General features: G+C 39.5%; 4 protein-coding genes across 4 annotated transcripts; 3 read left to right on the top strand and 1 right to left on the bottom strand.

Moving 5' to 3' along the window:
* Nucleotides 1-4,374: 4,374 nt before the first annotated feature.
* prr15lb (proline rich 15 like b) lies at nt 4,375-4,710 on the top strand (the record flags this gene model as incomplete). Its single annotated transcript, XM_083903452.1, has 1 exon — nt 4,375-4,710. One exon carries the CDS (start codon nt 4,375-4,377, stop codon nt 4,708-4,710), a length of 336 nt encoding a protein of 111 aa, XP_083759578.1.
* A 1,210-nt stretch (nt 4,711-5,920) lies between these two features.
* Nucleotides 5,921-9,100, bottom strand: pnpo (pyridoxamine 5'-phosphate oxidase). The gene is made up of 7 exons (XM_083903498.1): nt 8,974-9,100; nt 8,466-8,590; nt 8,276-8,375; nt 7,421-7,474; nt 7,199-7,327; nt 7,045-7,115; nt 5,921-6,790 (listed from the first exon to the last, which is right to left on the bottom strand). Exons 1-7 carry the CDS (start codon nt 9,016-9,018, stop codon nt 6,625-6,627), a joined length of 690 nt encoding a protein of 229 aa, XP_083759624.1. The 5' UTR covers nt 9,019-9,100; the 3' UTR covers nt 5,921-6,624.
* A 708-nt stretch (nt 9,101-9,808) lies between these two features.
* On the top strand, nt 9,809-12,564 carry mrpl10 (mitochondrial ribosomal protein L10). The gene is made up of 5 exons (XM_083903507.1): nt 9,809-9,850; nt 10,071-10,240; nt 10,604-10,768; nt 11,278-11,422; nt 12,052-12,564. Exons 1-5 carry the CDS (start codon nt 9,811-9,813, stop codon nt 12,291-12,293), a joined length of 762 nt encoding a protein of 253 aa, XP_083759633.1. The 5' UTR covers nt 9,809-9,810; the 3' UTR covers nt 12,294-12,564.
* Nucleotides 12,565-15,422: 2,858 nt separating this feature from the next.
* Nucleotides 15,423-23,503, top strand: osbpl7 (oxysterol binding protein-like 7; the record flags this gene model as incomplete). The annotated part of the gene is made up of 21 exons (XM_083904027.1): nt 15,423-15,554; nt 15,737-15,880; nt 16,338-16,391; nt 16,483-16,596; nt 16,680-16,832; nt 16,943-17,066; nt 18,164-18,282; nt 18,384-18,506; nt 18,656-18,806; nt 19,103-19,209; nt 19,317-19,485; nt 19,600-19,746; nt 19,846-19,982; nt 20,785-20,922; nt 21,097-21,160; nt 21,253-21,331; nt 21,972-22,116; nt 22,204-22,354; nt 22,556-22,682; nt 23,027-23,149; nt 23,395-23,503. 21 exons carry the CDS (start codon nt 15,423-15,425, stop codon nt 23,501-23,503), a joined length of 2,610 nt encoding a protein of 869 aa, XP_083760153.1.
* Between the last annotated feature and the right edge of the window lie 267 nt (nt 23,504-23,770).

Genomic DNA, 23,770 nt, shown 5'->3' with positions numbered 1-23,770 from the left:
TCAGGGAGCAGAGGCAGAGAGGAAGAGATGCTGCACCTGTTCGTGAACACCTGAGGAGGAACCAAGAGACTGAGGAGTGGGGAACTTGCAAGCATGACGGTGTAGGATCACATCTGAAAGAACCTCGTTTGGCCAGCTCTCTGTCAACAAGGTAAACAAACAACTTTGTCCACTTAAAAGCTATTTTATGGCTCTTGTTTTAAGAGCTCAGTAACAGATGCCACACTGGTGTCAAAATAGATCCAGCATTTTGTCTAAACAGTATTTGTTAGGGATATTATAGCGTATATTTGTCGACTGTTACATATGAAACCAGGATATATTTTTGTCCCTGCACAGTAACACAATAGTACAACTGTGAAAATGTTCACTAAATGATTAATCAGCTGAAAGAAAATAAGTATTTCAAGAAGCAGTTAAACGGTTTATAAAGCAACAAAACCAAAACATAAGTGGTTCACCTTCTAAAACTTGATTGTAAACAGAAAAATTATCTGTTATTCAAAGAAATAAGACATTTAATAACATTAATGGACGCCCTAGTATGTGATGGGATTTTTTTATTTTTTATGTTTTACGATGAAGTGTTTAATCAGTTGAATTTCAAAAATATTCCATTGTTTATTTTGGAGGCAAACTGATGTAAAACACACAGAAACTGAATCCCGGGAACTGAATTGCTGTGGATATGCTACGACATGGTGACTTAGAATGAGTTAGAATAATGAATGTAAGTAAGTAATGAAAGTAGTGAAATATCAAGGTTGTGAGTCACACGCTTTGTCCCCCCAAAAAAAGCACTTAATGTTTGGAGCAATGTGAATTAGCATTGTTGTAAAACATAATAACGTCATTATCTTCGATAAGTCATTCAACTTTGCTGTCATGGGCCAATGGCGAAGCTGGCACAAAGGATGAAACCTGAGAGTGTACTGAACCTTCAGCTCAATTATAAGGCCAGTATAGGGTGCCCTTGGAGTTCCTCCCTCCCTCTCCTCCTCCAACCTGTTCTCTCCTGCTCTAACATTGTACAATTGAAAAGACTCTGCAGCTGGTTGGTTAGTGATTTCCCATCGTGGCCACAGTGTTCCCTCGTTGCTGTGATCTCTGAGACTCTGTGGAGCGGAGCGGCTCACCTGCACATCACATAATACATGGTAACTTATTAAAGAGATCTATGGAGGGCCCCCTTTGTGTCAACAGTGCTTTTTTTTTGTATCAAAGGTCACATCTAAGTCAAACATGGCACACTCAAAGAAATATGCGATCATATTGTTGCGGCATGTGTTCTTCTTTCACATTACACTGTGTGAAAGTGGTGCTCACGTTTTTCTCACTAATACTTCATTCTACAGTTTGATGCAATGTCCACAATACTATAGTGACACATTTGATTTTGACTAGAAATCCTTCAGGTATGAACACTGTGGCGTGTGATGACTGGGTAACTGAGAAAAGCTCTGTTACCTGTGAATTACTCAGCCAGGAAGTAACATTAAGACCGAAAGAAAAAGCCAAAAGGTTCTTATGTAACAAACGCTTGTCTAAATGTTCTCAAATTACACTTTGAACGTTACCGGTCCAATCCTGTTCCTACATTCGGTCAAAAATCTTGGTAATTGTCTCCTACTCTGTTTCTCTCCTCACCTTTGCACTTGCGAGGTGCCAAACATCACATGGTCCAGATAAGAGTAAGACGAGTTTCTTTCTTCCTCTTTTTGTTTTTGCAAAGGGCATGGACTCTTTATTTATTTATTTATATATATAGGTGATTCATGATAAAAAATGAGTCATCGCCCATTAAACTGGAATCAGAGGATTGGTGAAACTTGTTGAACTGGGTTTATCAGCTGCAGTTATTCAAACACTGAAGTCAAACCTGGAGGCAAAGTTGTTAAATAAATGTTTAAGAGTCTGTGTGGGAGTAAAGTAGCAATAGATGGAACAACAAGTAAAATAGAAGTAATACAGGAAGTGGCTATTGGATTATTTCCACCGCCCGTGTAATGTACAACAACCTGTGGATTAAATCCACACACTTTCAATTATAGACTTATTTATTGACAATGTTGTTGGTTATAATTTAAAAATGTGTTTTGTTACATATGTTTGGCTTTGACAATTGATGTACAAACGATAAGAATGGAGAGAGAAACTTGGACACCAAAGGTTCAGAACTTAATTCAGAAGTGTTGGTAATGTTTTGTGCTTGGGCTAAAATAATTTTTTAATTGATTCCTCTGCCTTTACTTGCAAAAATGCTTACTTGCAAGATGACCTCAATTAAAGGCCAACCAATAATCTAAACTGCAATATATTTGATGTTTTGTACAAGATAAACACTTCTGGGGATCAGGATTAATCAAATTATTTGGCATCTTTGCTTAAAAATGATTGCAACCAAGGTGTTTGTTGTGTAATCTATCATTTGAGTAATCAGTGTCTGAGGCTGCTTGGAAACTGCAGAAAAAATAGGAAAAAAAGCGATGCTAATAAATAGCTTTGAGCAAAGAACTCAAGTTTTAGCATTGTCGTTTTAACTCAACACAAACAAAGGCAGGGTTTACTGTATTTACAAAGGAATTCCTCCGTTTGAAAATACTCAAAATTTGTCACAAAATATAATATATGAATGTTAAAATAATCATAAAGATAGGATTTAAATGTGATTTTTGTCTTATGACTCAACAAGTCAATCATTAATTGGAGAGGAATTTTATTTTAGCAGTATGACTGCGATCAGAACAGCTGGGAGTAATATACTGACTATGAATATTGAAGATTAAATCATATAAACGTGTATAGTTCAAGGATTCCTTCACTCTGCTCAACTGTTACGCAACTGAATTCTGAGCTTGTTTTAAGTGCAGCGTTAAGACGACAGCTCGCTTCCTCGTCTTCGGTCAGGGTCTCTTTTTTTCTGACTTCATATCAGATCACATGGGAGAGACGATACTGTTCAGATGCTCATTAATTTATCAGCTGAGAGTGTCAGGTGTCCTCTCCCATTAGGTTACACCCCCCCCCCCCTACCAATCATTGAGATGTGCCATGCATGACAAGAAGCCACCTATAGCATGGTGGCAGTCAGCTTCCCAGAGATTGGTCCACACAGTGTCCTTTTGTTTGTTTGAATGAGGGCAACCTGCTGATCAGCTATGAGTGAACGATGCCACAATAAAAGACCAATTTCACCACAATATGCTGCACACATCATGAATGTTTTAAAGCTAAATTTAAAGAGCATTTTCAATTGTTCCCTCACGCCTGACATATTATGTATAGAGTTTCCCAGTCCCCTACACAGCTGTTCAGAATGGCCGCTCCATCCCTTTAACCGGCGTTATTGTCCCAGCATGTTGCGAAGACGCTGCATTTGAAATTAAAATGGAATAATAAAGTTACAAGTTGAGAAGGAGACTTCTTAAACTTAGCTGTTGCAGACAAATATTTTAACAAAATTACACAATGTGACTGAATAACCCCATAGCACGTGTAGAAAATATTTAACACAAATTGTTTTCTGTCTGGGATCCCATTTCAAAACTCTGCCACATACTTAAATGTTAATTTGATTTCAAATTTCTTCATTCATTTCTCTGTTGGCAGCAGCAGCAGCAGCATCACGACCAGATACTGGTTTCCATTGCTGTATATACAGTATAAATGTATATGTATACATGCAGTAAGGCAACTTTGTGTATATGTACATTTATCATGTCTTTTGTGCAGAGGCGATTCTAGAGTCTGTAGGGGCCCTGAGCAAATATTCCCAGGGGGCCCTTCCAACTAGTGTTCATCACCATTATGTTATAAATAATCTGACACCAAATAACATGGAAAAACCTTGTAATTAAAAAGTATGTGAAAATATAAATGTAAAGAACAATAAAATACTGTAAATAGCTTTTAAAAAACTATATAAACTTAGTAAAAAATACATTACAATGTAAAGAACCCACATTATAAAACAATATAAATATATAGAACAATAAAATACTGTAAATAACTGAAAAAAACATATATAAACTGAGTAAAAAAGATATGCATTACACTGCAAATAATCCTCTTCATTTTCCAACTTGCAGAACCATAACTTCACACAGGTTAACGTGAGGTGGGGCCCCGTTTTCCTACTGAGATGTCATTGCAAATCGCCCATTGTTGTTTAAGGGGGACGGGGAGGCGACTGGTCACTTTCAGTAAAAACAGCCCTCAGGCTCCGAGTGTGGGGGGGCCCCTATCAGATTGGGGCCCCAAGCAGTTGCCTGCCTTGCGTGTTCACAAGCTGCGACCTTGCTTTTGTTCTCACTGAGGTATTAATGCTATAACAGCATATGTGTGCTCTGTGTCTGTCAGGTCTCTGTTGGTGCGATGGCTGACCCAAGCTGGTGGAAGTTGACCTTCTCGCGCAAGAAGAAGTCCGAGCCGAAGGTTTTGTATGAGATCCCGCCCGAGTACGGCAGCAACACGGGGAAGAAAGAACACTCGAGCAATAGTTCCCCTCCCGACCACATAGACAGCCAGTTCAACGTCAGGCTGGAGAAGATTGTGGACAAATCGGCCACCAAAGGACGCCACGTCAAGGTCTCGCACTCTGGCCGCTTCAAGGAGAAGAAGAAGGTCCGCGCCACGCTGGCTGAGAACCCCAATCTGTTCGGAGAGCACACCCTCGGCGACGAGAACCATAAAAACAAGACTGATAAATAGTGCACACGCTCCCAAAGATACACACCTGTATATGCACACGCTCATCGCAACCCGTGTCATATGTCAGTGTCACGTTTCTATAGAGCTTTGATGAAGGATGAAACACGTGCAATCACAACCATGTTGCAGAGCATGTGCGAGGTGGATAAACACTTGTAACCAAGCGCCGCACCCACGTCAATACTGTAACCAATGGAATCACACCTATACAAACAACTGATATCAGCAGACAAAGCATTAAACATTCACCAAAAAAGGGAGAAGCCTAAGGGTTTTTTTTTAACACGAAGCAATACCTTTATTTAACTTTATTAATAATGTAACTTTACTGAAGGACAGCGAGTCTGCCTAACCTCAATTATCTTTCATGATTGAAAAGCAACACTACTGCAATTGAATTATTATTAATATTTTTTAAATATTATGTATGTGGAGCATTTCCTTTGTATATCTTATTCAATCAGTGCACAAATGAACGTCTCTCTCTGTGTGTGTTGTGCAACCAAAGCACAATACATTTTTAGTATAATATTATATTAATTGTAATGGCTGCCTTTAAGACATTGTTAATACTCTTCTAAATTAAAATAAAAAACTGTTCATATGATCCTTTCGGAAATCCTTAAGAAAATAAAAAAACGTGTTTGTGTTTTTCTTAAATGTTTTCTACAGAAGCTAGTGTGTTTTTCACGTAATAGCAAATCAATTATTTAAATTGTAATAGTGTCTTAATCTCGGTGACGTCAGCCTTTTAGGTTACAGAGCCATGTTTCGTCTGTGCTGGCTGCTTTTGTTGACATGGTGATTGTAAACAGACTCTGACACTTGATACCACATGGCGTGCTCCTACACTTTGTATTACTTCTGTTTGTCCACGCACACACAAGAGTGAGTGACCGCAAATACGATTTAGTCATCCCTTTGGCTGGGACAGCCTGCTGATCTCTTCTTTACACTTGAAACTTTGTAACTTTGTTTGTCCTCGATATATTAATATTTAATATAACCCTAGCCCTCGGTGTTCAAGTGTACTACTGACATCTGCTGGCCACAAAGAGAGTTCCAAAGTGAAACTGGATTCATTCAAGTTTTTAATGGGTAAACAACAATCTCATTCTCAAAACACAAAACACATAGTACACGTGACAATCACAGCTCTTTTAATCTAATTATTAAAAGGCAATTAGATCAATTGTCACAATCACAGTCATATGTGAGGCCTACATGACTTATCAGAACACACATAGCTTTTAAAAGGGTCACATCATTTCCCATAAATTATATTACGGTCATAAGAAAATGCCTGGAAGGAAATTAACTGTGCAATAGTAATTAAGACAGTGTTTGGCTGAAAGAAATGTTGCACTGCTGTACCTAATAAAGTGGCTTCCACGTCTATTTCTTTGACTCTAAATTGAGAAATTCTCCAAAACAAACCTGCTTATATTTCCCCAATTGGCACACAATCTGTAATTGTCCTTCCACTGAAGGAAGCACTGAAGGATTATTAGGTAATTACAACCCTACAAAAAGGCCTCCACACTGAAAACTGGACACAATAAAGTTGCTACATACTGAAATTTCAGAAGGAAAAGACAGTTTCCTGGTCCTAAAGGTCAACAACAACAACACTGTTAAATAAATAACCAACATATTGTCAATCATTATTTAACTAAAGCATGTGGAGTTTTCTCGCATGCGTCACCCAGTGCATTTAGTGTAATATTTTCATTTAATGTCACATGGAAAATGTAAAGTCACCTAACATAACCTACACACAGCAGAACCCACTGAAAGACAGGTGGGTGGTACATCCTCTAAAGACGAGCAGCTACTTCGTATGAGGTAGAGATCATATTCATATTATAGATGTCGTTTCTGTGCTTCCCTGTGTGAGTGTGACAGAGCTGCTGCTCATGGAGACAGTCGCTGATACACCCAGTCACCCGCAGCAGAGTGCTGAAACTCTCCCAGCTCACTCTCACCCTCCTTCCGTTTGGTGAACAGGATGCGGTCGTGAAGTCTGTTGGTCTGGCCCTGCCAAAACTCGATCGAGAAAGGCTTGACAATAAAGCCGCCCCTGTTTTAGTGAGCATGGCACAGGACAGATAGACATGTTATTTGATGCAAGTAGTACTTAAATAGTTGTTGAGACAGTTCTTCTTTATCTAACGCCTTGTTTGGACCTTTATCTGAAGGTAAACTACTTCATAGCTGCTTAATAATTATAGATTTAATGATTTATGTTACTTTTAATAGTATTTTAAGTATATCAACTATAATCCCAAAATGCAACCTTCTATTCTTGGTCTGGTCAGAATATAAGATGCTCACCAATAGTCAGGCATAGGCACCTCTGCGTCCTTGTACTTCTCTTCCAAATCTGCATTTTTCTGCAGCAGATACTAAAAGAAAAGACCCAGTGAACAGTCAGCCATCAACATTTACAGTATGTATGTGTTTAACTGAACACAGTAGCGCTGCTTACCTGTCTGTTAGGAATAGTTGTGCTTTGTGCACTGACAACAGCCCCGATCTGGCTGCTCTTCGGTCGGGAGTGGAAATATTCGCAAGAGCTTTGGTAGGACAATCGCTCCACGGTGCCCTCTATACGAATCTGAACACCAACATTTAAAACTTTTACATTGAAAAACAAACAAACAAACAAATAAGTTATAACTCATTGACGGGAACAAGGAAGTTGCTGTACCTGAAAGTTTAGGGGTTCCCAGTAGAACACCAGTGATGCGTATGGATTACTGTCCTGTGAACAAAAGACAGATCAGTACAGCTGGAGTGAATTAAGCATTAAGCGTGCAAATAAATAAAAACAAAACTATATGGTGGTTGACCTTTTCTCAGTTGCGAAGCTTACACAACATGAACCAGCATTTTTCTACAAGGCTCCACACTAAGTCACACATGCGGCAGTGAAACTAATGATGACAATGAGTGAAAGTGAATGTGTAGAATGAGAAGACAACTAAAAGTTCACTATTTGAACAAGAGAAGCTGGAGTAGTAGCAGTAATTTCTTTGTAACTTGTTTAACAGCTTGGTGCAGAAGATACCTGAATAACTGTAATTTAGACTGAGGAAGCAGGAAACATTTGCAGGGCAACATACACTATGAATGTTAGGGGGATTTTTGTTTGATTTTCATACAAAAATGCATTTTTCTACATTTCCAGTGCCAAAATACACTAAGTACAAAGAATATAAAACAGAACCATGTTGGAGAAAAGCCCCTTTCAATGTCAGTGTGTTTAAAATATTGTTTTCTAACCTAATGAATAACATATCAAATCATATCAGCCCTGTTCAGACCTGATATTATCATCTTTCCTGGGAGATTCAGTCACATTTGGACATCACTAAATAAGACTGTTCACCACTGACATTATCATGCGTCCTGGATGCACCTCCTGTGACCACATGTGTTTTTGTGATCTGATCTGAGGATGCATTCTAGGACACATTTTCAGACCAAACAGTGACCGAATCACTCAGTAGAGATGTTTAATACCAGGTCTGACCGGGGTCAGAGAAAACCACAAGTTACTCACCAGTTCAGAGCCTTTTCTGCTGTTGTGATTTGTAAAGAAGCGGAAACCTTCGGTGCTGTATCCTTTCAGGAGCACCATGCGAGCAGACGGACGTCCATCCCTGAACAGGCGCAAATTGGACATTTATTAGACTGAAATACTTTGAAAGAAAAATCAAACACTTGTCATCTTGGGTTGTGGCATTGCTTACTTGGTGGCAGTGGCGATACACATGGCATTGGCCTCTCCGATTTCAGGGCACTTGGTGGCTTTATCAAACCAGTTTCCAAACTGCTCGATTGGGTCCAAAGACACAAGATGACCCTCTTCAAAGCACTGTGAACATCAACAACAACAAAAAAAACAATCATTGCCATGAATCAGAAGTTTACCCATTTCAAACACCTGTTCTATGGTTATAAAAAGTTGCCCAAAAACTATTAGGAGAATCAAGACTAGTTTCCATGTTTAACATTGTTGTGCATTGTTTGTTTGTTTGTTTTTAAAAAGTTACATATCTAAAGTCTGTTCGCACCCTGGACTTACATATAACTAACACCTGCAGAGCATGGACACAGCTGTTTCCGCAATTGTAGTTCATATCCTGGTCAGATTAATACACAAATAAATAAACCTCACAACATAGGCTCAAAATCATCATGACCTTACAGCCACACGGACAGGTCACTCGATTTAAACACTGTACAGCATTTTCTCACCTCCTCACGTCCCTTGTACCCCTTCCTCATGTTACCCAGGTCCATCCTGGTGCTGTCACTCGTTGACCTCCTGTAGAAACACGGTGCTAAAACGCAGCGTTGAGCAATATTCCGGGAAATACGAGCAGCAGGGTCTCCTCCAAATAAAGTGATATATCTGACAACGTACGTATTGAGTATGCGCCTCATATCGAGTATGCGCCAGAACGTGACACTCTGCACGTTTCGCTTGCGTAAACCAAATGTTTGGTTTCATAACCAAACTAAATATTTGAACAGGCAAGTTTTTTTTTTTTTTTAAATAATACATTTCCCTTCAAGTTTAGACTTTGTATTTGGGTAAAAACAAAGTTGTGAGTGGCGTAGATAAGATTAAACACAAAAAAATTTCAATGAGCCATGCTATGTTCAATTCCATCGGTTATTACGACATCCAGTGTGGGAAACATCACAAAAAATATATACAAAAAATAAAATAAAATACAAATACAAATAAATGTAATGCAATAAAACACGTGATAAACATATTAAGGTCCGATGTCATGGTTTAATGTTTCTCAAACGTTCATCTACAATGTAAACAAACATGAAGAAAACGTCCAAATGTGTTTCCAAACGTTTTTGTATTGTAGGTTCATCGACACATATCATTCCTAGGTGACGCAACTCAAGTGAATGTAAGAACACACGAGAAGAAACACGAAATATTATATTATGGCATCAGCGTCTACGTTTGTGTTGATTTTAGTTTCTTTCAGTCGAAGTTAACCTGAACGCATCGTTTGCTTCAACGTCATTTCCTGTTACATCATTTCCTGAAACGGTTTCCCGTTCAAGATGGCGGCGACCTTGTGTTTAAAATTATTACCGAAACAGGGTACTGTAGCGTCAATATTTCATTCATAACTGTGTTCAATTTTGTCCAGAGGAGTGGACACAAAATATTGCTTTGTGTTATTTTTGTCTGAACGGCCTGTTATCAACTGTGCTATGGTTAAAATAGCTATTTGGGGTTCAGTTAGCCGGTGTTAGCGTCTGTTATCAGGAGCTGTTTGTGTAGAGCGTTCACGTGTTTTAACAGATTTTGCTTCTTCCAGGATGGCTCCCCCTGGCTCTGCATGTTCGCCACGGCTCCAAGGCCGTCACTCGCCACAGAAGACCAATGCACATCCTCAAACAGAAGCTCATGGCTGTGACAGAGTATATTCCTCCAGTGAGGGTCATCCCTCCAGGCGCCTATGAGTCCCAAACCAAAAAAGTCCAGGAGGTAACATTCCCACACCATGAGTTATTACTCGGGACTGATTTTATTTCTCATACACACACACACATAGTGAATACACAAACTTAGTGCTGAAGCAGTGAGCAGCAAACACCCACACACCTAAGGAGCAATTGCTGTTGTTATATATCTTGCACAGGATGCATCTCAGCCCTTGTCTCAGTATTTAAGCCAGCAATCCTACTGCTGATCTACTGGTATTTTCACACATGACAATGCCTTGTTGTTTTGATTGTCAGAGAAGAATGGTCAGACTGGTTAGAAATAGATAGAAAGGCAACATTACCTGAATAATGAAAAATAAAAACACTTTCAACCAACTAATGATCTTTTTATTTATTTAATCAGGATAATGCATTCACGTTACTTTTGAAGAGGAAACTAAAGGACTTGTTTGAGGAGTCTAAGATGATTGCTGTGGTCCAGAACAACGCCAGCACTGCTGAGGATATGATGATTCTCAAGAACAGACTTCACAAACATGGCATCAGTGTCAAGTTCTTCCCCAACCAGGTACTGCTGCAATTGTTGTTATTGTATTTTTGTTTCAAATGTAACTAAGAACACCAGGCATGTTAACTGCGATGTGAGCTCTCAATGCAAACAGCATCTCTGCCATCCTTTTTTGTAATTCACTCTGAAGTTATCTGTTTTTTTTATTTTATTTATTTTTTATTGAATTGCTTAATCTGATAAATACAGTAGAGCGCTGTGGGAAATTTAGTTGTAACGTTATTTATTATTATTTTTGTTTTAACTTTGTTTGTCGGGTTTTGCAGATATATTCAACTGTATTAAAACATTAACAAATAGTTAAGTATACACTTTTTCTTTTTAGAGAAGTTGTAACGTTATTTATATATGAACCCTAAGGTTAACACTCATACTGTCTCCACAAGTAATATGTATGTCTAAGAACAATGCTTCACCGTTGATCAATATCATCTTTTAACTCCTGTAAAAAATGTTCACTATTAAGATATTAAAGGCTTAAACTGATCTTTATTCGTGGTCTTTTCCAGGTGACACTGTCTTTCCTGAAAGGCAGTATTTACAGCAACATGGCACCTTTGTTCATTGGTCCAACAGTGCTGTTTGTTAGTAAAGAGGCAAAGGTGAGAGAGATGCTGAAGGCTCTGAGGTTCAGCCCACAGATGACTCTACTGGGTATGTTATCCTGTTTGTCTGCAGGCATCAAGGAACTGTGTAAAGTATAATAAATCAATGTCTCTTATTATGTAATCATACATACTCAGAAAAATGTGCACATGTATGATAGATTACCACAAGAACATATAGGGAGATTTACTCACTTTGGGAAAAGAAACGAAAGTGATTTTTAATGATGTCGTGACAATGAGACCAGTATGAATGATATACGTCTAACAGCAAGTTGAAAAGTTGCAGTTATCCCACTAGCAAACCCAGTATTTAATATACTATATTATCAAGTCTGTAATTTGTTATTATCAAATATTTACATTATCATCAGAGTCCAATTGTGTCAATTATGTCATCTCAATTCTTGTTTTATCCAACCAAGAAGTACATCTGAAACGCTATTCATGAAATACATAGCATTTACTGCAAGTAATTCAAAATCTAAACTGGTATAGAAGGTTTCATACTGATTTAAAAAAGTTGAATACATCCAACATCCCTGACACCTGGTTCTCGATGCAGTGCATTTGTAATGTGATGATTTTGTTCTTCCATTTTATTTTCTCTTCTCAGTAAAAATACATTAAACCTTTTATAATCAACACAGTGTAACTGCAGCACATCTTTCTCAACAGGAGCCTGCATAGACGACACATTACTAAGCGTAGAGGGCATCGTGAACTACTCCAAACTGCCGACAGTGACTGTTGTCCAGGGCCAGCTTCTCAGTGGGCTTATGATGCTGACCTCTCACACTTCCTCCATGCTGCAGCGTCACCCAGCACACTTGTCGGCTCTGCTACAGCAGCACGTCAAGCAGCAGAGCCCCGACAGCAGCAGCGCGGAGGCAGCTCCTGCAGAGGAGAAGGCCACATAGAGCTTCAAAGGAAATTCACTGGGACTCTTCCTTTACTCCGAAACAACGAGGGACTGTAGAATCAGATGCACACTTTAACATTCATTTTAATTTGATAACAAAGTTCCCTGCAAACATTTGTAAATCTTCTTGTGTGCATCTGCTCAAAGAGCACTGTTTTATTCACTTTTGTGAATGAAGGATTCTTTAGATGTGACTGGTTTCTGTGGAATTCAACTTCCTGATGACGTCTGGATTGGACCATACCTCAAACATCTCACTCTGACTTTATTTAAGGGGATATAAATAAATAATGTTAAATTAATTTGGACTGACTTGGTTTCAATTTTCATATTAACTACTGCATTTTTCCACTTGGTCAGCACAGAATACAGTGCCAGCTGCCACTAGTGTAAGGTTTAAGTGGCATCCCACTCCTACCAAAATAAACACAAGTGGTCGAGATCTGGATCGTTAATCTGCAGATTACAGCATGTTAATCTGGGTCAGTTAGTTTATTATGGTTTGCTTTACTGAGAGAATCGCACATTACTCAGGCTTTCCTGTCTACACCATACTCTTCTCCAAATTAAGGGATTTTGAACACTCATGATTTTGAACATGTTTTTATTCTGAAGGAAATGTGATGTCTTTAAAAAAGGCTGGAAATTCTATAATTTTAATATTGATTTAGAAAGAATTGCAGACATGCAAGGGCCAAATAATTGGCGTTATATTGGAATATGATGGATAAATAAGAATAGATGACAACATGACTGAACAAGCACAGTGACAGTGAGTGGAGGTCGGTGAGGTTTACCTTCCTCCATCACATCTCTCTGCTAGACACTCGCTGTAATTCCAGCTAATGCGGATAATGCCCAGCACATATTGCGCACGACGCGCGCTGCCTGCGACGCACAGTCGGTGCTTAGATTTAGAGTTCAGAGAGGGAAGAGCCCGCGGTGAGATTATAGTCAGAATAAGCGATTTTTTTTTCGGATGAAACATGTAGACCGACTTCCTATTATATTTTCTCGATGTTCGTGGACGTGGTGACTTCCCACGGCTTTTCAACTGTCAAACTGGACTTTTTATAGATCCAAACAGACGCGCAGGACTGCGACAAATAATGAGAGACGCGGGTGGATTTCAGGTAAGAGTTCTTGACTGGTTTTTACGCATTAGATTAGGTTCTAGGACATGAAAAAACACACCACCACACCCTCTATTATTTAATTATTGTGTATATTTTTTGGTTTGGGTGAAATTATCCACACTTCTTTGCGCGCAGGAGCAGTGAAATCTTAATGAGCTTTAGTTAAGAACCCGTGAAGCTCTGAACAGTTACACAGAAGCCACAGTGCGACATCAATTAATAAAATAACATTATTTTATGTCGACACAAAGCACCAATGCCACTATAAAATGCTTTTGATTCGCCTGTGCAGGCAGCACAATGTGTTTCTCTCCTACAACTCATTTACGAGCTGTTCCAAACATAGAGTTGTAAAAGTAAAGATTGAAATGTCCCACACTCGTTCATGTAAAGTTAAATTACTGGCTGCAGTAAGAAAAAAAAAATGGAATAAGGATTAACTGTTGTACATCCGGGTCAACTGACTTGATTTGTTGGCATCTGTGAATATAATGAGCTTGTGACGTCACTTATCTGTTCTGTGTCAGGTATGAGGAATATCTGCTTTCTGACTACACTACAATGTGTTATTTTATACCATTAAAAAAACAAAGTAGATTTGGATCTAGTGTTTCAGAAGCTTTAACTCTGAAATACATAAAACCTTATGGAAAGGTAACTTAAATCGCACTCACTGAGATTACACACAAACACAAAAACAATTTGTGTCCCATGCAGAATATTATTTATTTTCATCCATGGGTAAACGCACAAGATCAGAAACCTGCAAATCCCCTTCATCCTGTTTCCACCACATGCTCTCATCACCGAGGTCAGTTTCTCTCATCCTTTCCCTGATCTTACATAACGCCAAGCTCAACTGCTCTTGTCCAGATTTATACAGATATCACTTTAAATCGACTGATTTAGCATCCTGTGAGATGACCTACATTTGATTGTGCTGAATGGTGTGGTCTCGGATGCATCGATTGGTCATTCAGTGAATAAAAATGTGAAATATAGTTAGTTCACTGTGAGTTTACTTAAATCACACCTCAAACATGTTGTGAAAGGGTAACACTGTGTCTCACTCATCTTTTAAAGGGTTAAAGGTCACATCTTTTTTCTTGTGTTTACTTTTGGAATGTATTTCATTCCTTTAAAAATATTGTGTATAAAAGTGTCATCTTACACATATTTAGCATGCATATAAGATTCAGAATGATTTAGTTGAGGATCCACGTGTATACATGAAGCATTCATGGCACCACAAGCTTGAACAGAGAGCTCAGCTCTGGATTACTGGATTAGAAATTCGAGTCCTGTCTCTTCTTCTTCTGCTCTCTTGATTCTCTTCATCACTTTCATCTTAATTTTTTTGTTTTTACGTCTTCTGGTGGCAATTTCAAACTTCATATTTTAATTGTTTGTTTAAAAATATGTGTAATAGTTCATGCAAGGACTTATTTTACTTTGGGCATGACATTTAAGAATGTTGTACATGATGTTTTGAGTAATTAATTTGCTAATCAATGATCAACAGGCAACAATTTTGCTCACAAATGATGGTCAAATTCATTAGGGAATGAAAATCCATCAAATTTACAAATATAAAATAGGATTGCAATCATTGCCCTGCCTTTGACATCCTCACATTTCTCTGCACTGCAGTAATGGCTACAGCTAACAGTTTTATAGTGGTTAATCTGCCAGTTATGTTCCTCTTTTTAATTTATAAAATAACAGTTTGTCACTAAAACACCAGAAAATAGTTGGAATGCTTGTTATATTTCATCATAGACATGGGCGATTTCTTTAAATGCCTTGTATTGTCAGATAATCAGTGCAGCTCTACACCAGTACATGATGTGTGTTTCGATTTATATTCTACTCTCAGCTTCAGTAATTAACTAATCCTGACCTCGCAGTGGTGTCTCGGTGGATTAGAGCGGATCTCTCTCGACAACCAGCCAGGCTCTGCGGGCACAGAAGTGTGAGATCTGCTCCCGGAGATGGAATCGTACGCTTCTCAACTCAACCGCAGCCTGTCGCTGGCGAGCGGCCTGGAGAAGTCGTCGCCGACGTGGAACAAAGCGTCCCACTCTCGGAGCAGCAGCACGGTGTCGTCTCGCCACTCCAGACAGGTGAGTGGAGTCCACATGTTCAGTGTTTGTGAAATACTGTCTGTATAACTGTGAAAGTAACTATGTTAAAAGTAGATACCACAAATAAAACCTTTTTCTGTTGATTGATTGATTGCCAAAAAGTGTCAAAATTGAATGTTATTTAGTTGTTAACCTCAGGATTTTTCCTGTTCATGCTGTAGATTATCAAAGATTGGGAAGTCATTGACGACCTTCCTGTAGAAATGCACATGGCAGGTGACCATCCTCAGGATATGACCACCCCGGGCGTCTGTGAAGGATATCTTCTCAAGAGGAGGAAGTGGCCTCTGAAAGGTTGGCGCAAGGTGAGAAATCCATTCATGCTTTGACCTTATATGACATTAATTAAGTGAAACTCTAACAACTTTAAAGGCACCATATGTAAGAATGTGGCCAAAAACAGTTACTACACTCAAATTCAAAATACCGAGGTCTTTTAGGTTTCGTTTTCTCCACCATTGTAGCTCAGATGTAACTGGCAACCCGTGATTGCTCCAGCTGAGACTCTATTGACTGCAATTATTGGTAGACGGCAGTAGGTGGCGCCACATGCCAAAACATGATTTCAAAACATAAACAGGATTTGCAGTCTGCAAAAGATTATTTTTGTAATGCGAATATTTTGTCTGTACTGTTGTTGTTGGTGAGTTCAGTTTGTTATATAAACATTATTCCTGAGTCTCTGTGACATATTAGGAGGATTTTACGCCCAGTTGCTTTAGATTTATTACATAATGCACCTTTAAATAATCTCTTCCTCAGAGATACTTTATCTTGGAAGCTGGGATCTTGCGTTACTCCAAAAACCAACAGGACGTGAGTCAATGTTACATTTTATATCATGATTGCTCACCATATAGATTGTGTAAGGATTAAATTACACACTTTTTTTCCCCTTATTACCAAGGTCTCCAGGGGGCGGGTCCAGGGCTCCCTCGATGTGAGCCTTGCGGTAATGTCAGTAAATAAAAAATCAAACCGCATTGACTTGGATGCAGGGGACATTCTCTATCACATGAAGGTAAACGTAGTTCTCAAACACATTTCAGACCACAAAGTCAAACATACTCTGTACGCCATGACTTTTTCTTGGTCAATGTTCAGGCAAAGAGTCATGAACTCTTCTACATCTGGGTGACCAAACTACAAGCCCACCGCCTGTTCAAGAAGAACGAGGCAGCTCAAGCTCACAGCGGCTTCATCCAGACTCTGTCTCACAGCGCTGCCGCCGGACAAGCTCAGAGAAACGGAGATCTGGTGAATGTCACATGAACGACGAGCAGTCATAACAGTTTCTACTGTAGTGAATCTGAAGTCAGTGTTCACACTAACTCGTGCGTCTCTGTCTATGTATATGACGTCATCAGAGCTCCACAGGCGTGATTGATTTGGCTCAGGCGTCAAGAGCTCTGCCCTCGGCTAACATGGCTGTCAACAGAAAGGTGTCTGCCTGGCTGCTGCAGAGTCACGACCCAGACAACTGTGTTCAAGGTAGTTCTCATATGTTTCTGTGTCATAGTATTAAAGGTGCATTATGTAATAAATCTAAAGCAAGTGGCCATAAAATCCTCCTAATATGTCACAGAGACTCAGGAATAATGTTCATATAACAAACTGAACTCACCAACAACAACAGTACAGACAAAATATTTGCATTAAATGCAGACTGCAAATCATGTTTATGTTTTCAAATCATGTTTAGGCATGTGGCGCCACCTACCGCCGTCTACCAATCATTGCAGTCAGTAGAGTCTCAGCTGCCGAGCAACCACGGGTTGCCAGTTATGTCAGAAAACGAAACCTAAAAGAACTCTGTATTTTGAATTTGAATGTAGTAACCGTTTTTGGCCACATTCTTACATATGGCACCTTTAAATGGTGTTATTAAATAGTCTAGTATTATATAGAGAGGAGTGAGATTACCAGACTTCATTATCTTTGCTCCAGGCTACTACACACTTAGAAATAAGGGTTCCAAAAGGGTCCTTCTACAAGGGCTGAGGTTCTACCTGGAACCATTTGCTTCTGAAAAACCCTTTCGTTAACAAAGTATTTTTTAAGGGTTCTTGGTAACACTAATGGTTCCAGTAAGAACCATTTTGATCTAGAGAACCCTTTAAAACCCATTTTCTGAATAAAGAGTTTTAAAAGGAACCTTTATAAAAAGGTTCTACCTGGATCCAAAAAGGGTTCTCCCTTGAGAACAAGCCGAAGAACCTTATATGGTTCTACTTAGCACTTTTATTTCTAAGAGTCTACTCAAACGTAATCAAAGTTGTTACCTTCTGTTCATGGCATGATTTATCATTCGGATAATTCTGGATAATTAGTCAGTCAATCCATAAACTGTAAAGTGGAAAATGAATACGTAATTTCTCATCTTGACATGTCAGATTATTTTCCCAGAAACCCCAGCATTTACCACTTATTTTACTATTTAATCTATTACACAAATAATAATAAAAAACTCTTCTAAGTATAGATTCCTGAGATCTAAATGTATTTTCTCTCCAAAATGTGATAATGTCTAACGCCTTCGTTCCTGAAATCAAATGAAAGACAGCGACACCTCTGAATGTTTCCTGCAGAGTTGAACCGATGCCATTTGGACTTGTCTGAGCTAAACCGCTTAATCCAGAGGCTGCAGGCGCTGGAGGTGGGCCAGGCTTTCACAAACGGAGACCTGCAGCGGATCATCAGCATGCAGGTAGACGGTGGAGGGTCATGGCTCTGTGGCTGGAATCACTTTTCCTTTAAAGAATCATTATATACATATATTTCTTTAATATATCCTCTATTTTATTACAGAATCTTTCACTTGAGAAGCCGAAGAAGGCAAAGTCGGGGAAGTTGTGGGGCCACTCTCGCACACTGTCGACAGTAGAGGCCTTGGGAATGGTAAGAATGGTCTGTAACTTCCTCAGTCCATCAGTATAACAGTGAAATTATTCTGATCTAGAGGAAATTGATTAAACTAATAGATCAATTAATGAATCCTGCATTTAGCTTATAGGTGCTAGATCAGTTTGTTGGCCAGAGAGTTGTAACATTTTCTATTTGTGCCCCTGTTCATATCACAGCTGTCCTCCAGCCAACTGAGCAGTTCGTCTCACCTCGGTGCATCAGTCCCCTCCATCCCGGACTACGTCTACTCTCAGTTGTCTCCTCCCACCGTCACGACGCCTGAAAGCAAGAAAATCCAGCAGGACATCTGCTCCACATCGTTACGAGGTCAGAGTGAAAGACAATAGAGAAATATGGGACTGAAGATAAAGATATCCAAGAATAATTTTCTGTTTGCTGTTTAATTCCTCTCGCCACTGTCCTACACACCTGTGTCTTTAAATACTGTATATGTACAGACTATTTTGTTTTCACTAACATTACAGCATCAAACATCCACAAGTACCATTTCAGCATTTCCATGACTCCTAAGACTGCTAAAAAATTATAATGTACATCTGTGGTGAAGGATGTTTTCTGCTGCAAATGTTTTCACACCAACTCTTCTGCGTCTGACCCTTCAGTGCTTGCATCCCTGAAGTCAGTTCATGAGACTCTGTTCCAGGAGAGGCAGAAAATACAAGAAGTCTGGGAATCTAACACCATCCACCAGTCCAACACATTAACTGAGGTGAGATTCATGCCACAGCGTTCATCTAAAATCCTCTCGTACCTGTCCCCCGTGTGGTTTTTAAATGCTTTTGCTGTATCCTTCTTCTTTCTTCCCCCACTCATTAGCCTTCAGCAGAGCAGCATTCGTCGCTCAGGCCTCCTTCGGTGGCCGACTCGGGCGCAGAGTACTTCGACGCCAGCGACGACGTCATCTGCGGTAGCTCCTCTGAGGTGTCTGAAGAATCGGGACTCAGCGACGGAAGCACGACCAACTCGGAGCCAGAGGAGGGACATGGTGGGAACATGCCGTTACCTCGACGACACGTGTGAAAATAGAGTGTTTAAAGGCCACTGCACTCGTTCTCCGTCTCGGTTATAAATGATTCATAGTTGATTCCTTTCGCTACAGCATCAGCCACCCGCAAGTACCGCGCCAGCATTTCCAAGACCCCGAACAGTGTGGTTCCCAAGAGCACTGGGCGTCGAACCACATTACCGGCTCACTGTCCTGACAACAGCCACGTGGGCCTCATGGCTATCCTCTACAATAACATAGGCAAGGACCTCGACAGATTAGATCACACCACTGTGCTTTCACACAGAAATGATGATGGTATATAATATTCAGTGTATGTTTCCTTTTTTTCATCCTCAGGTAAAGACTTGGCTCGAGTGTCCATGCCTGCAGCTCTCAACGAGCCCGTGAACCTGCTGCAGAGACTGTGCGAGGAGCTGGAGTACAGCGAGCTGCTGGACACTGCCAGCAACACGCCAGACCCCTATCAGAGGATGGTGAGCCTGCTGAAACAGAGTCACATTTGCTGCCCCCCAGCTGCTGTAATGCACATAATCACTCAGGACTGTATTTTTTATTGTGTAATAACTACTGTCGCAACTCTACAACTTTACAATCAGGACCGTTAAATCTGATGTTTGTGCAACAGCCAATGTCAGAATTTTGTAGCATTGTATTGTATCTTACAATATTGCATTTGAGTCCTTTTTTATTCTTATTGTTTATTGCTGCTGGTCTCTGTGGGCTACTAAAATTGAATTGTGCTAAAATGACAATAAAGTTCTTTTTCAATATATATTTTCATTAATCGGGACAAACGAGCAGCATTTTTGAATGTGTGCACAAATTAATTATTTTCATTGGACACCCACGTTGGATGTGTTTACAAATGACATTGTGCAATGCGCCTGTTTTTTTTTTTTTATGTTGGTTTGTGTCTCCATTACACCAAGAAAGAAATCTCAAACTTTCAGTGCATCTTTTGGTAACAATTAGGTGAAACTTGTCTTTGTTGACGTTGAAATAATCAATTACTAAATTATTAATGAACTCCTTCATCGTCAAAACAAAGCTCCTTAATCAGTTTTTTTAGTTTATTGCATTAATTCAGTGAAGGTCCAGCAACTTCAGTCATCTCAACAGCTCCCAGGTCTCGGTTGCAGTTTTTAGATGCTTTTCAATGGTTGATATTAAATTAGTGGATGGTTAGTTTCAGATAATGAATAACATGCACTGATGCAATATAATAACATTATGAATAACATTTTAAATACTATCTGTTTTTTCTGTCTATTGCAGGTCTACATTGCTGCCTTTGCGATCTCTGGATATTCCACTGCGACATTCAGAAACCGCTATAAGCCCTTTAACCCATTGCTCGGGGAAACCTACGAGTGCGTCAGAGAAGACCGGGGCTTCCGCTTCATCAGCGAACAGGTATACTTAATTTATACTCAGTAAATTAAGATGATCAGTCAAATTTCTGATCATGTTATTACAATGAGCAACACAAATGAATATTTATTCTGAAATTAAATGACAGACATTAAACTGTAAAGCTTATCCAGCATGAGAAATTGATAGAAAGATGTAACTTGTCCTCCACACCAGGTTTGCCACCATCCGCCCATCTCTGCATGCCACGCAGAATCAGAGAACTACTCTTTTTGGCAAGGTGAGAATCATGAAACCCAAAATCAGAGGTTGACACTGAACACACGCATGTATTAAATATTGCCATCACCCCTTGTTTACATTCATCAACAGACCAGAGATGGAAAAATAAATTCTGGGGGAAGTCATTGGAGATTCTGCCAACCGGAATGGTGAACGTGACTCTTCCAAGGTAAACAATTTTAATTTATTCTCTCCAGGCTTAGGGCTGCGTTTGCAAATTTATTGCAGTGTCTGTGGTAGATGAGGCGCGGCGCTAACCATTATGTGTAACTGAGAGTCATATTTTTTGTGAAATAATGGCGCGTCCTTTCCATTAGAAATCTGTTGGGAGCAATGAGACCTGACATAAGTTCTATAAATGTGATCGTTATCGCCATCATTCAGTCTCACAAAGCAGAGACGAGACAAACTTTCAACCATCTGTCCGTATGCTGCTTCTGCCTGGTGTTCGTAATGACTGTGATAAACAAACTAATGCACAATGAAGGTGTTTTCGTGTTCGTCCTGAAAAATCTATGTTAATAATGTAATTATGGACTGAATTCAAGGTGACAGCTTAATGAATATCTTCTGTTTATATCAAACAATTGCATAATTGCTGACTGACGCTGATGATTTGTTTGTTTACATGGTTCAGATGCTGTAAAATTTTCTTTCAGTGACTTCTTTGTCGGACCAGCAATTTTAAACCCCCCAAAATATTCAGTTTACAATGATGCGAAACACACACTCTCTCCTCTCGGAGGCTGGAATCAGAGAATATTTGCCTGAAATCTGCTTCACTGAAGACTTTTTTCTGTTTCCTCCAGGTATGGCGACCACTACGAGTGGAACAAAGTAGTGACCTGCATCCACAATGTCCTCAGTCAGCAGCGCTATCTGGAGCATTACGGAGAGGTCACCATCAAAAATCTCAACAGTAGCGTGTGCACCTGCAAGATCACCTTCGTCAAGGTGAGTTCATGTTTTGCACGTTTCTTTCACATTTAATTAGCATCTATAGTTTTTATTTTCTTAACAAAGTGTTGTTTTATTCTTTAGTCTCGCTATTGGGGCTCGGACACAAACAAGAACGAGGTGCAGGGCATGGTGCTGGATCAGAGTGGGAGTGTCATTCACCGATTTGGCGGCCTGTGGCATGAAGGCATCTTCTGTGACACTCTGCCGACTCCAAAATGTGTCTGGAAGCCCAGTGAGTGGGGGCTCAGATAATTGTTCACGTTCTTATGCCTTTTCTGTTGATACAACTTCATGTTTCCAGTCTTTATTGTGGATATGCTTATAATCTGACAGACTCCTCTTTACCAAAACTGCTAATCTGTATAACTCCAGACGTGTGTGTGTGTGTGTGTGTGTGCAGCAGCTCACTTGAAAAGCCTTTGTCACCCCACAGATCCCCAGCCAAAGGATTACCTGCTGTATTATGGCTTCTCCACCTTAGCAATGGAGCTAAATGAACTCACCCCCGACCTGGAGCCTCTACTGCCCCCTACAGACAGCCGCTTGCGCCCAGACCAGAGGTGAGCAGAACTGGAGATGTTAGTGCAAAGAAATGTTCATTCGTTGTCTTAAGTATCTTACTAGAAAATGATTTTGGGAGAAGTTTAAGTCACTTTTTTAATATTACTGAAGTAAAACTCTTAAAGTATATGACATAAAATGTACTAGAATTAAACGTTAACAAGTACTGTATATTATATTAGTTATAACTTGCACCAAAGAAGGAGAGGCAGCATTAAGTTAAGGGAAAATGTTTCTGTTCACAAGTGATTCTGACAAAAATGTCTTCAATTTTGACTTTATTCTTCTGAGTCTTGCCTTTTTTCCTTTGATTCAATTCTTTAGTTTCTCTGTGTTTGCGTAGACTCCTGGAGGAGGGACAAGTGAATGAATCGGACAGAAAGAAAGACGAGATAGAAGACATTCAGAGGGATCGGAGAAAATCGCTCGCGAAAAGGGGCGAAGACCACGTTCCGCACTTCTTCAAGTAAGTTCCCAGTTCCTGTTTATAGATACACGAACAATGAATTTCATAATTATGTCATAAATTATCCATTGAAAGTGTTTTTTGTCACAAAAAAAATGCCAAAGAAAGGTTCTTATTAACAACAAAGACCATAAAATAATTCTGTTTTACAGATTTTCCTCCCTGCTCAAATTTAAATATACTTTGTGGATGTGTTCCAGAAAATTGTGTAATAATATATCTTTTTTTTCTTCATTCTCTTTGAGGAAAGCCAAAGATTTGTGTGGCCGGGACGTGTGGTTGACAAACGGCACTTACTGGAAGCTCCGAGAGGATCCAGGCTTTGTTAATATGGACAACATAACTCTGTGGTGATGAGGTTGGAGTGCAAAGCGACAGCCGACACTACAGAATATCAGTGGAGGATGTTTGAACAGCATATATGAACTGCTCTGAGTGGAGATTGTGCTGTTTCTACTGTACACCCATGACTGGCTCATGGGAACCCTCTGCACCTGATAGTCTTAGAAAGAATTCTGTCATTAATATTCATTTTGTAATGTATTTTTTTTAGACGATTTCACTCAGCGATTTCATTAGCATGTTGTAAACATTCAAATAAATCACGTCGTCCTCTGAAGC

Source organism: Microchirus variegatus (assembly GCF_963457635.1).
Source record: "Microchirus variegatus genome assembly, chromosome: 17".
Taxonomy (NCBI): Eukaryota; Metazoa; Chordata; class Actinopteri; order Pleuronectiformes; family Soleidae; genus Microchirus; species Microchirus variegatus.
Note: the sequence above shows the minus strand (reverse complement) of the source record. Positions and strands in the feature narration are given on the sequence as shown.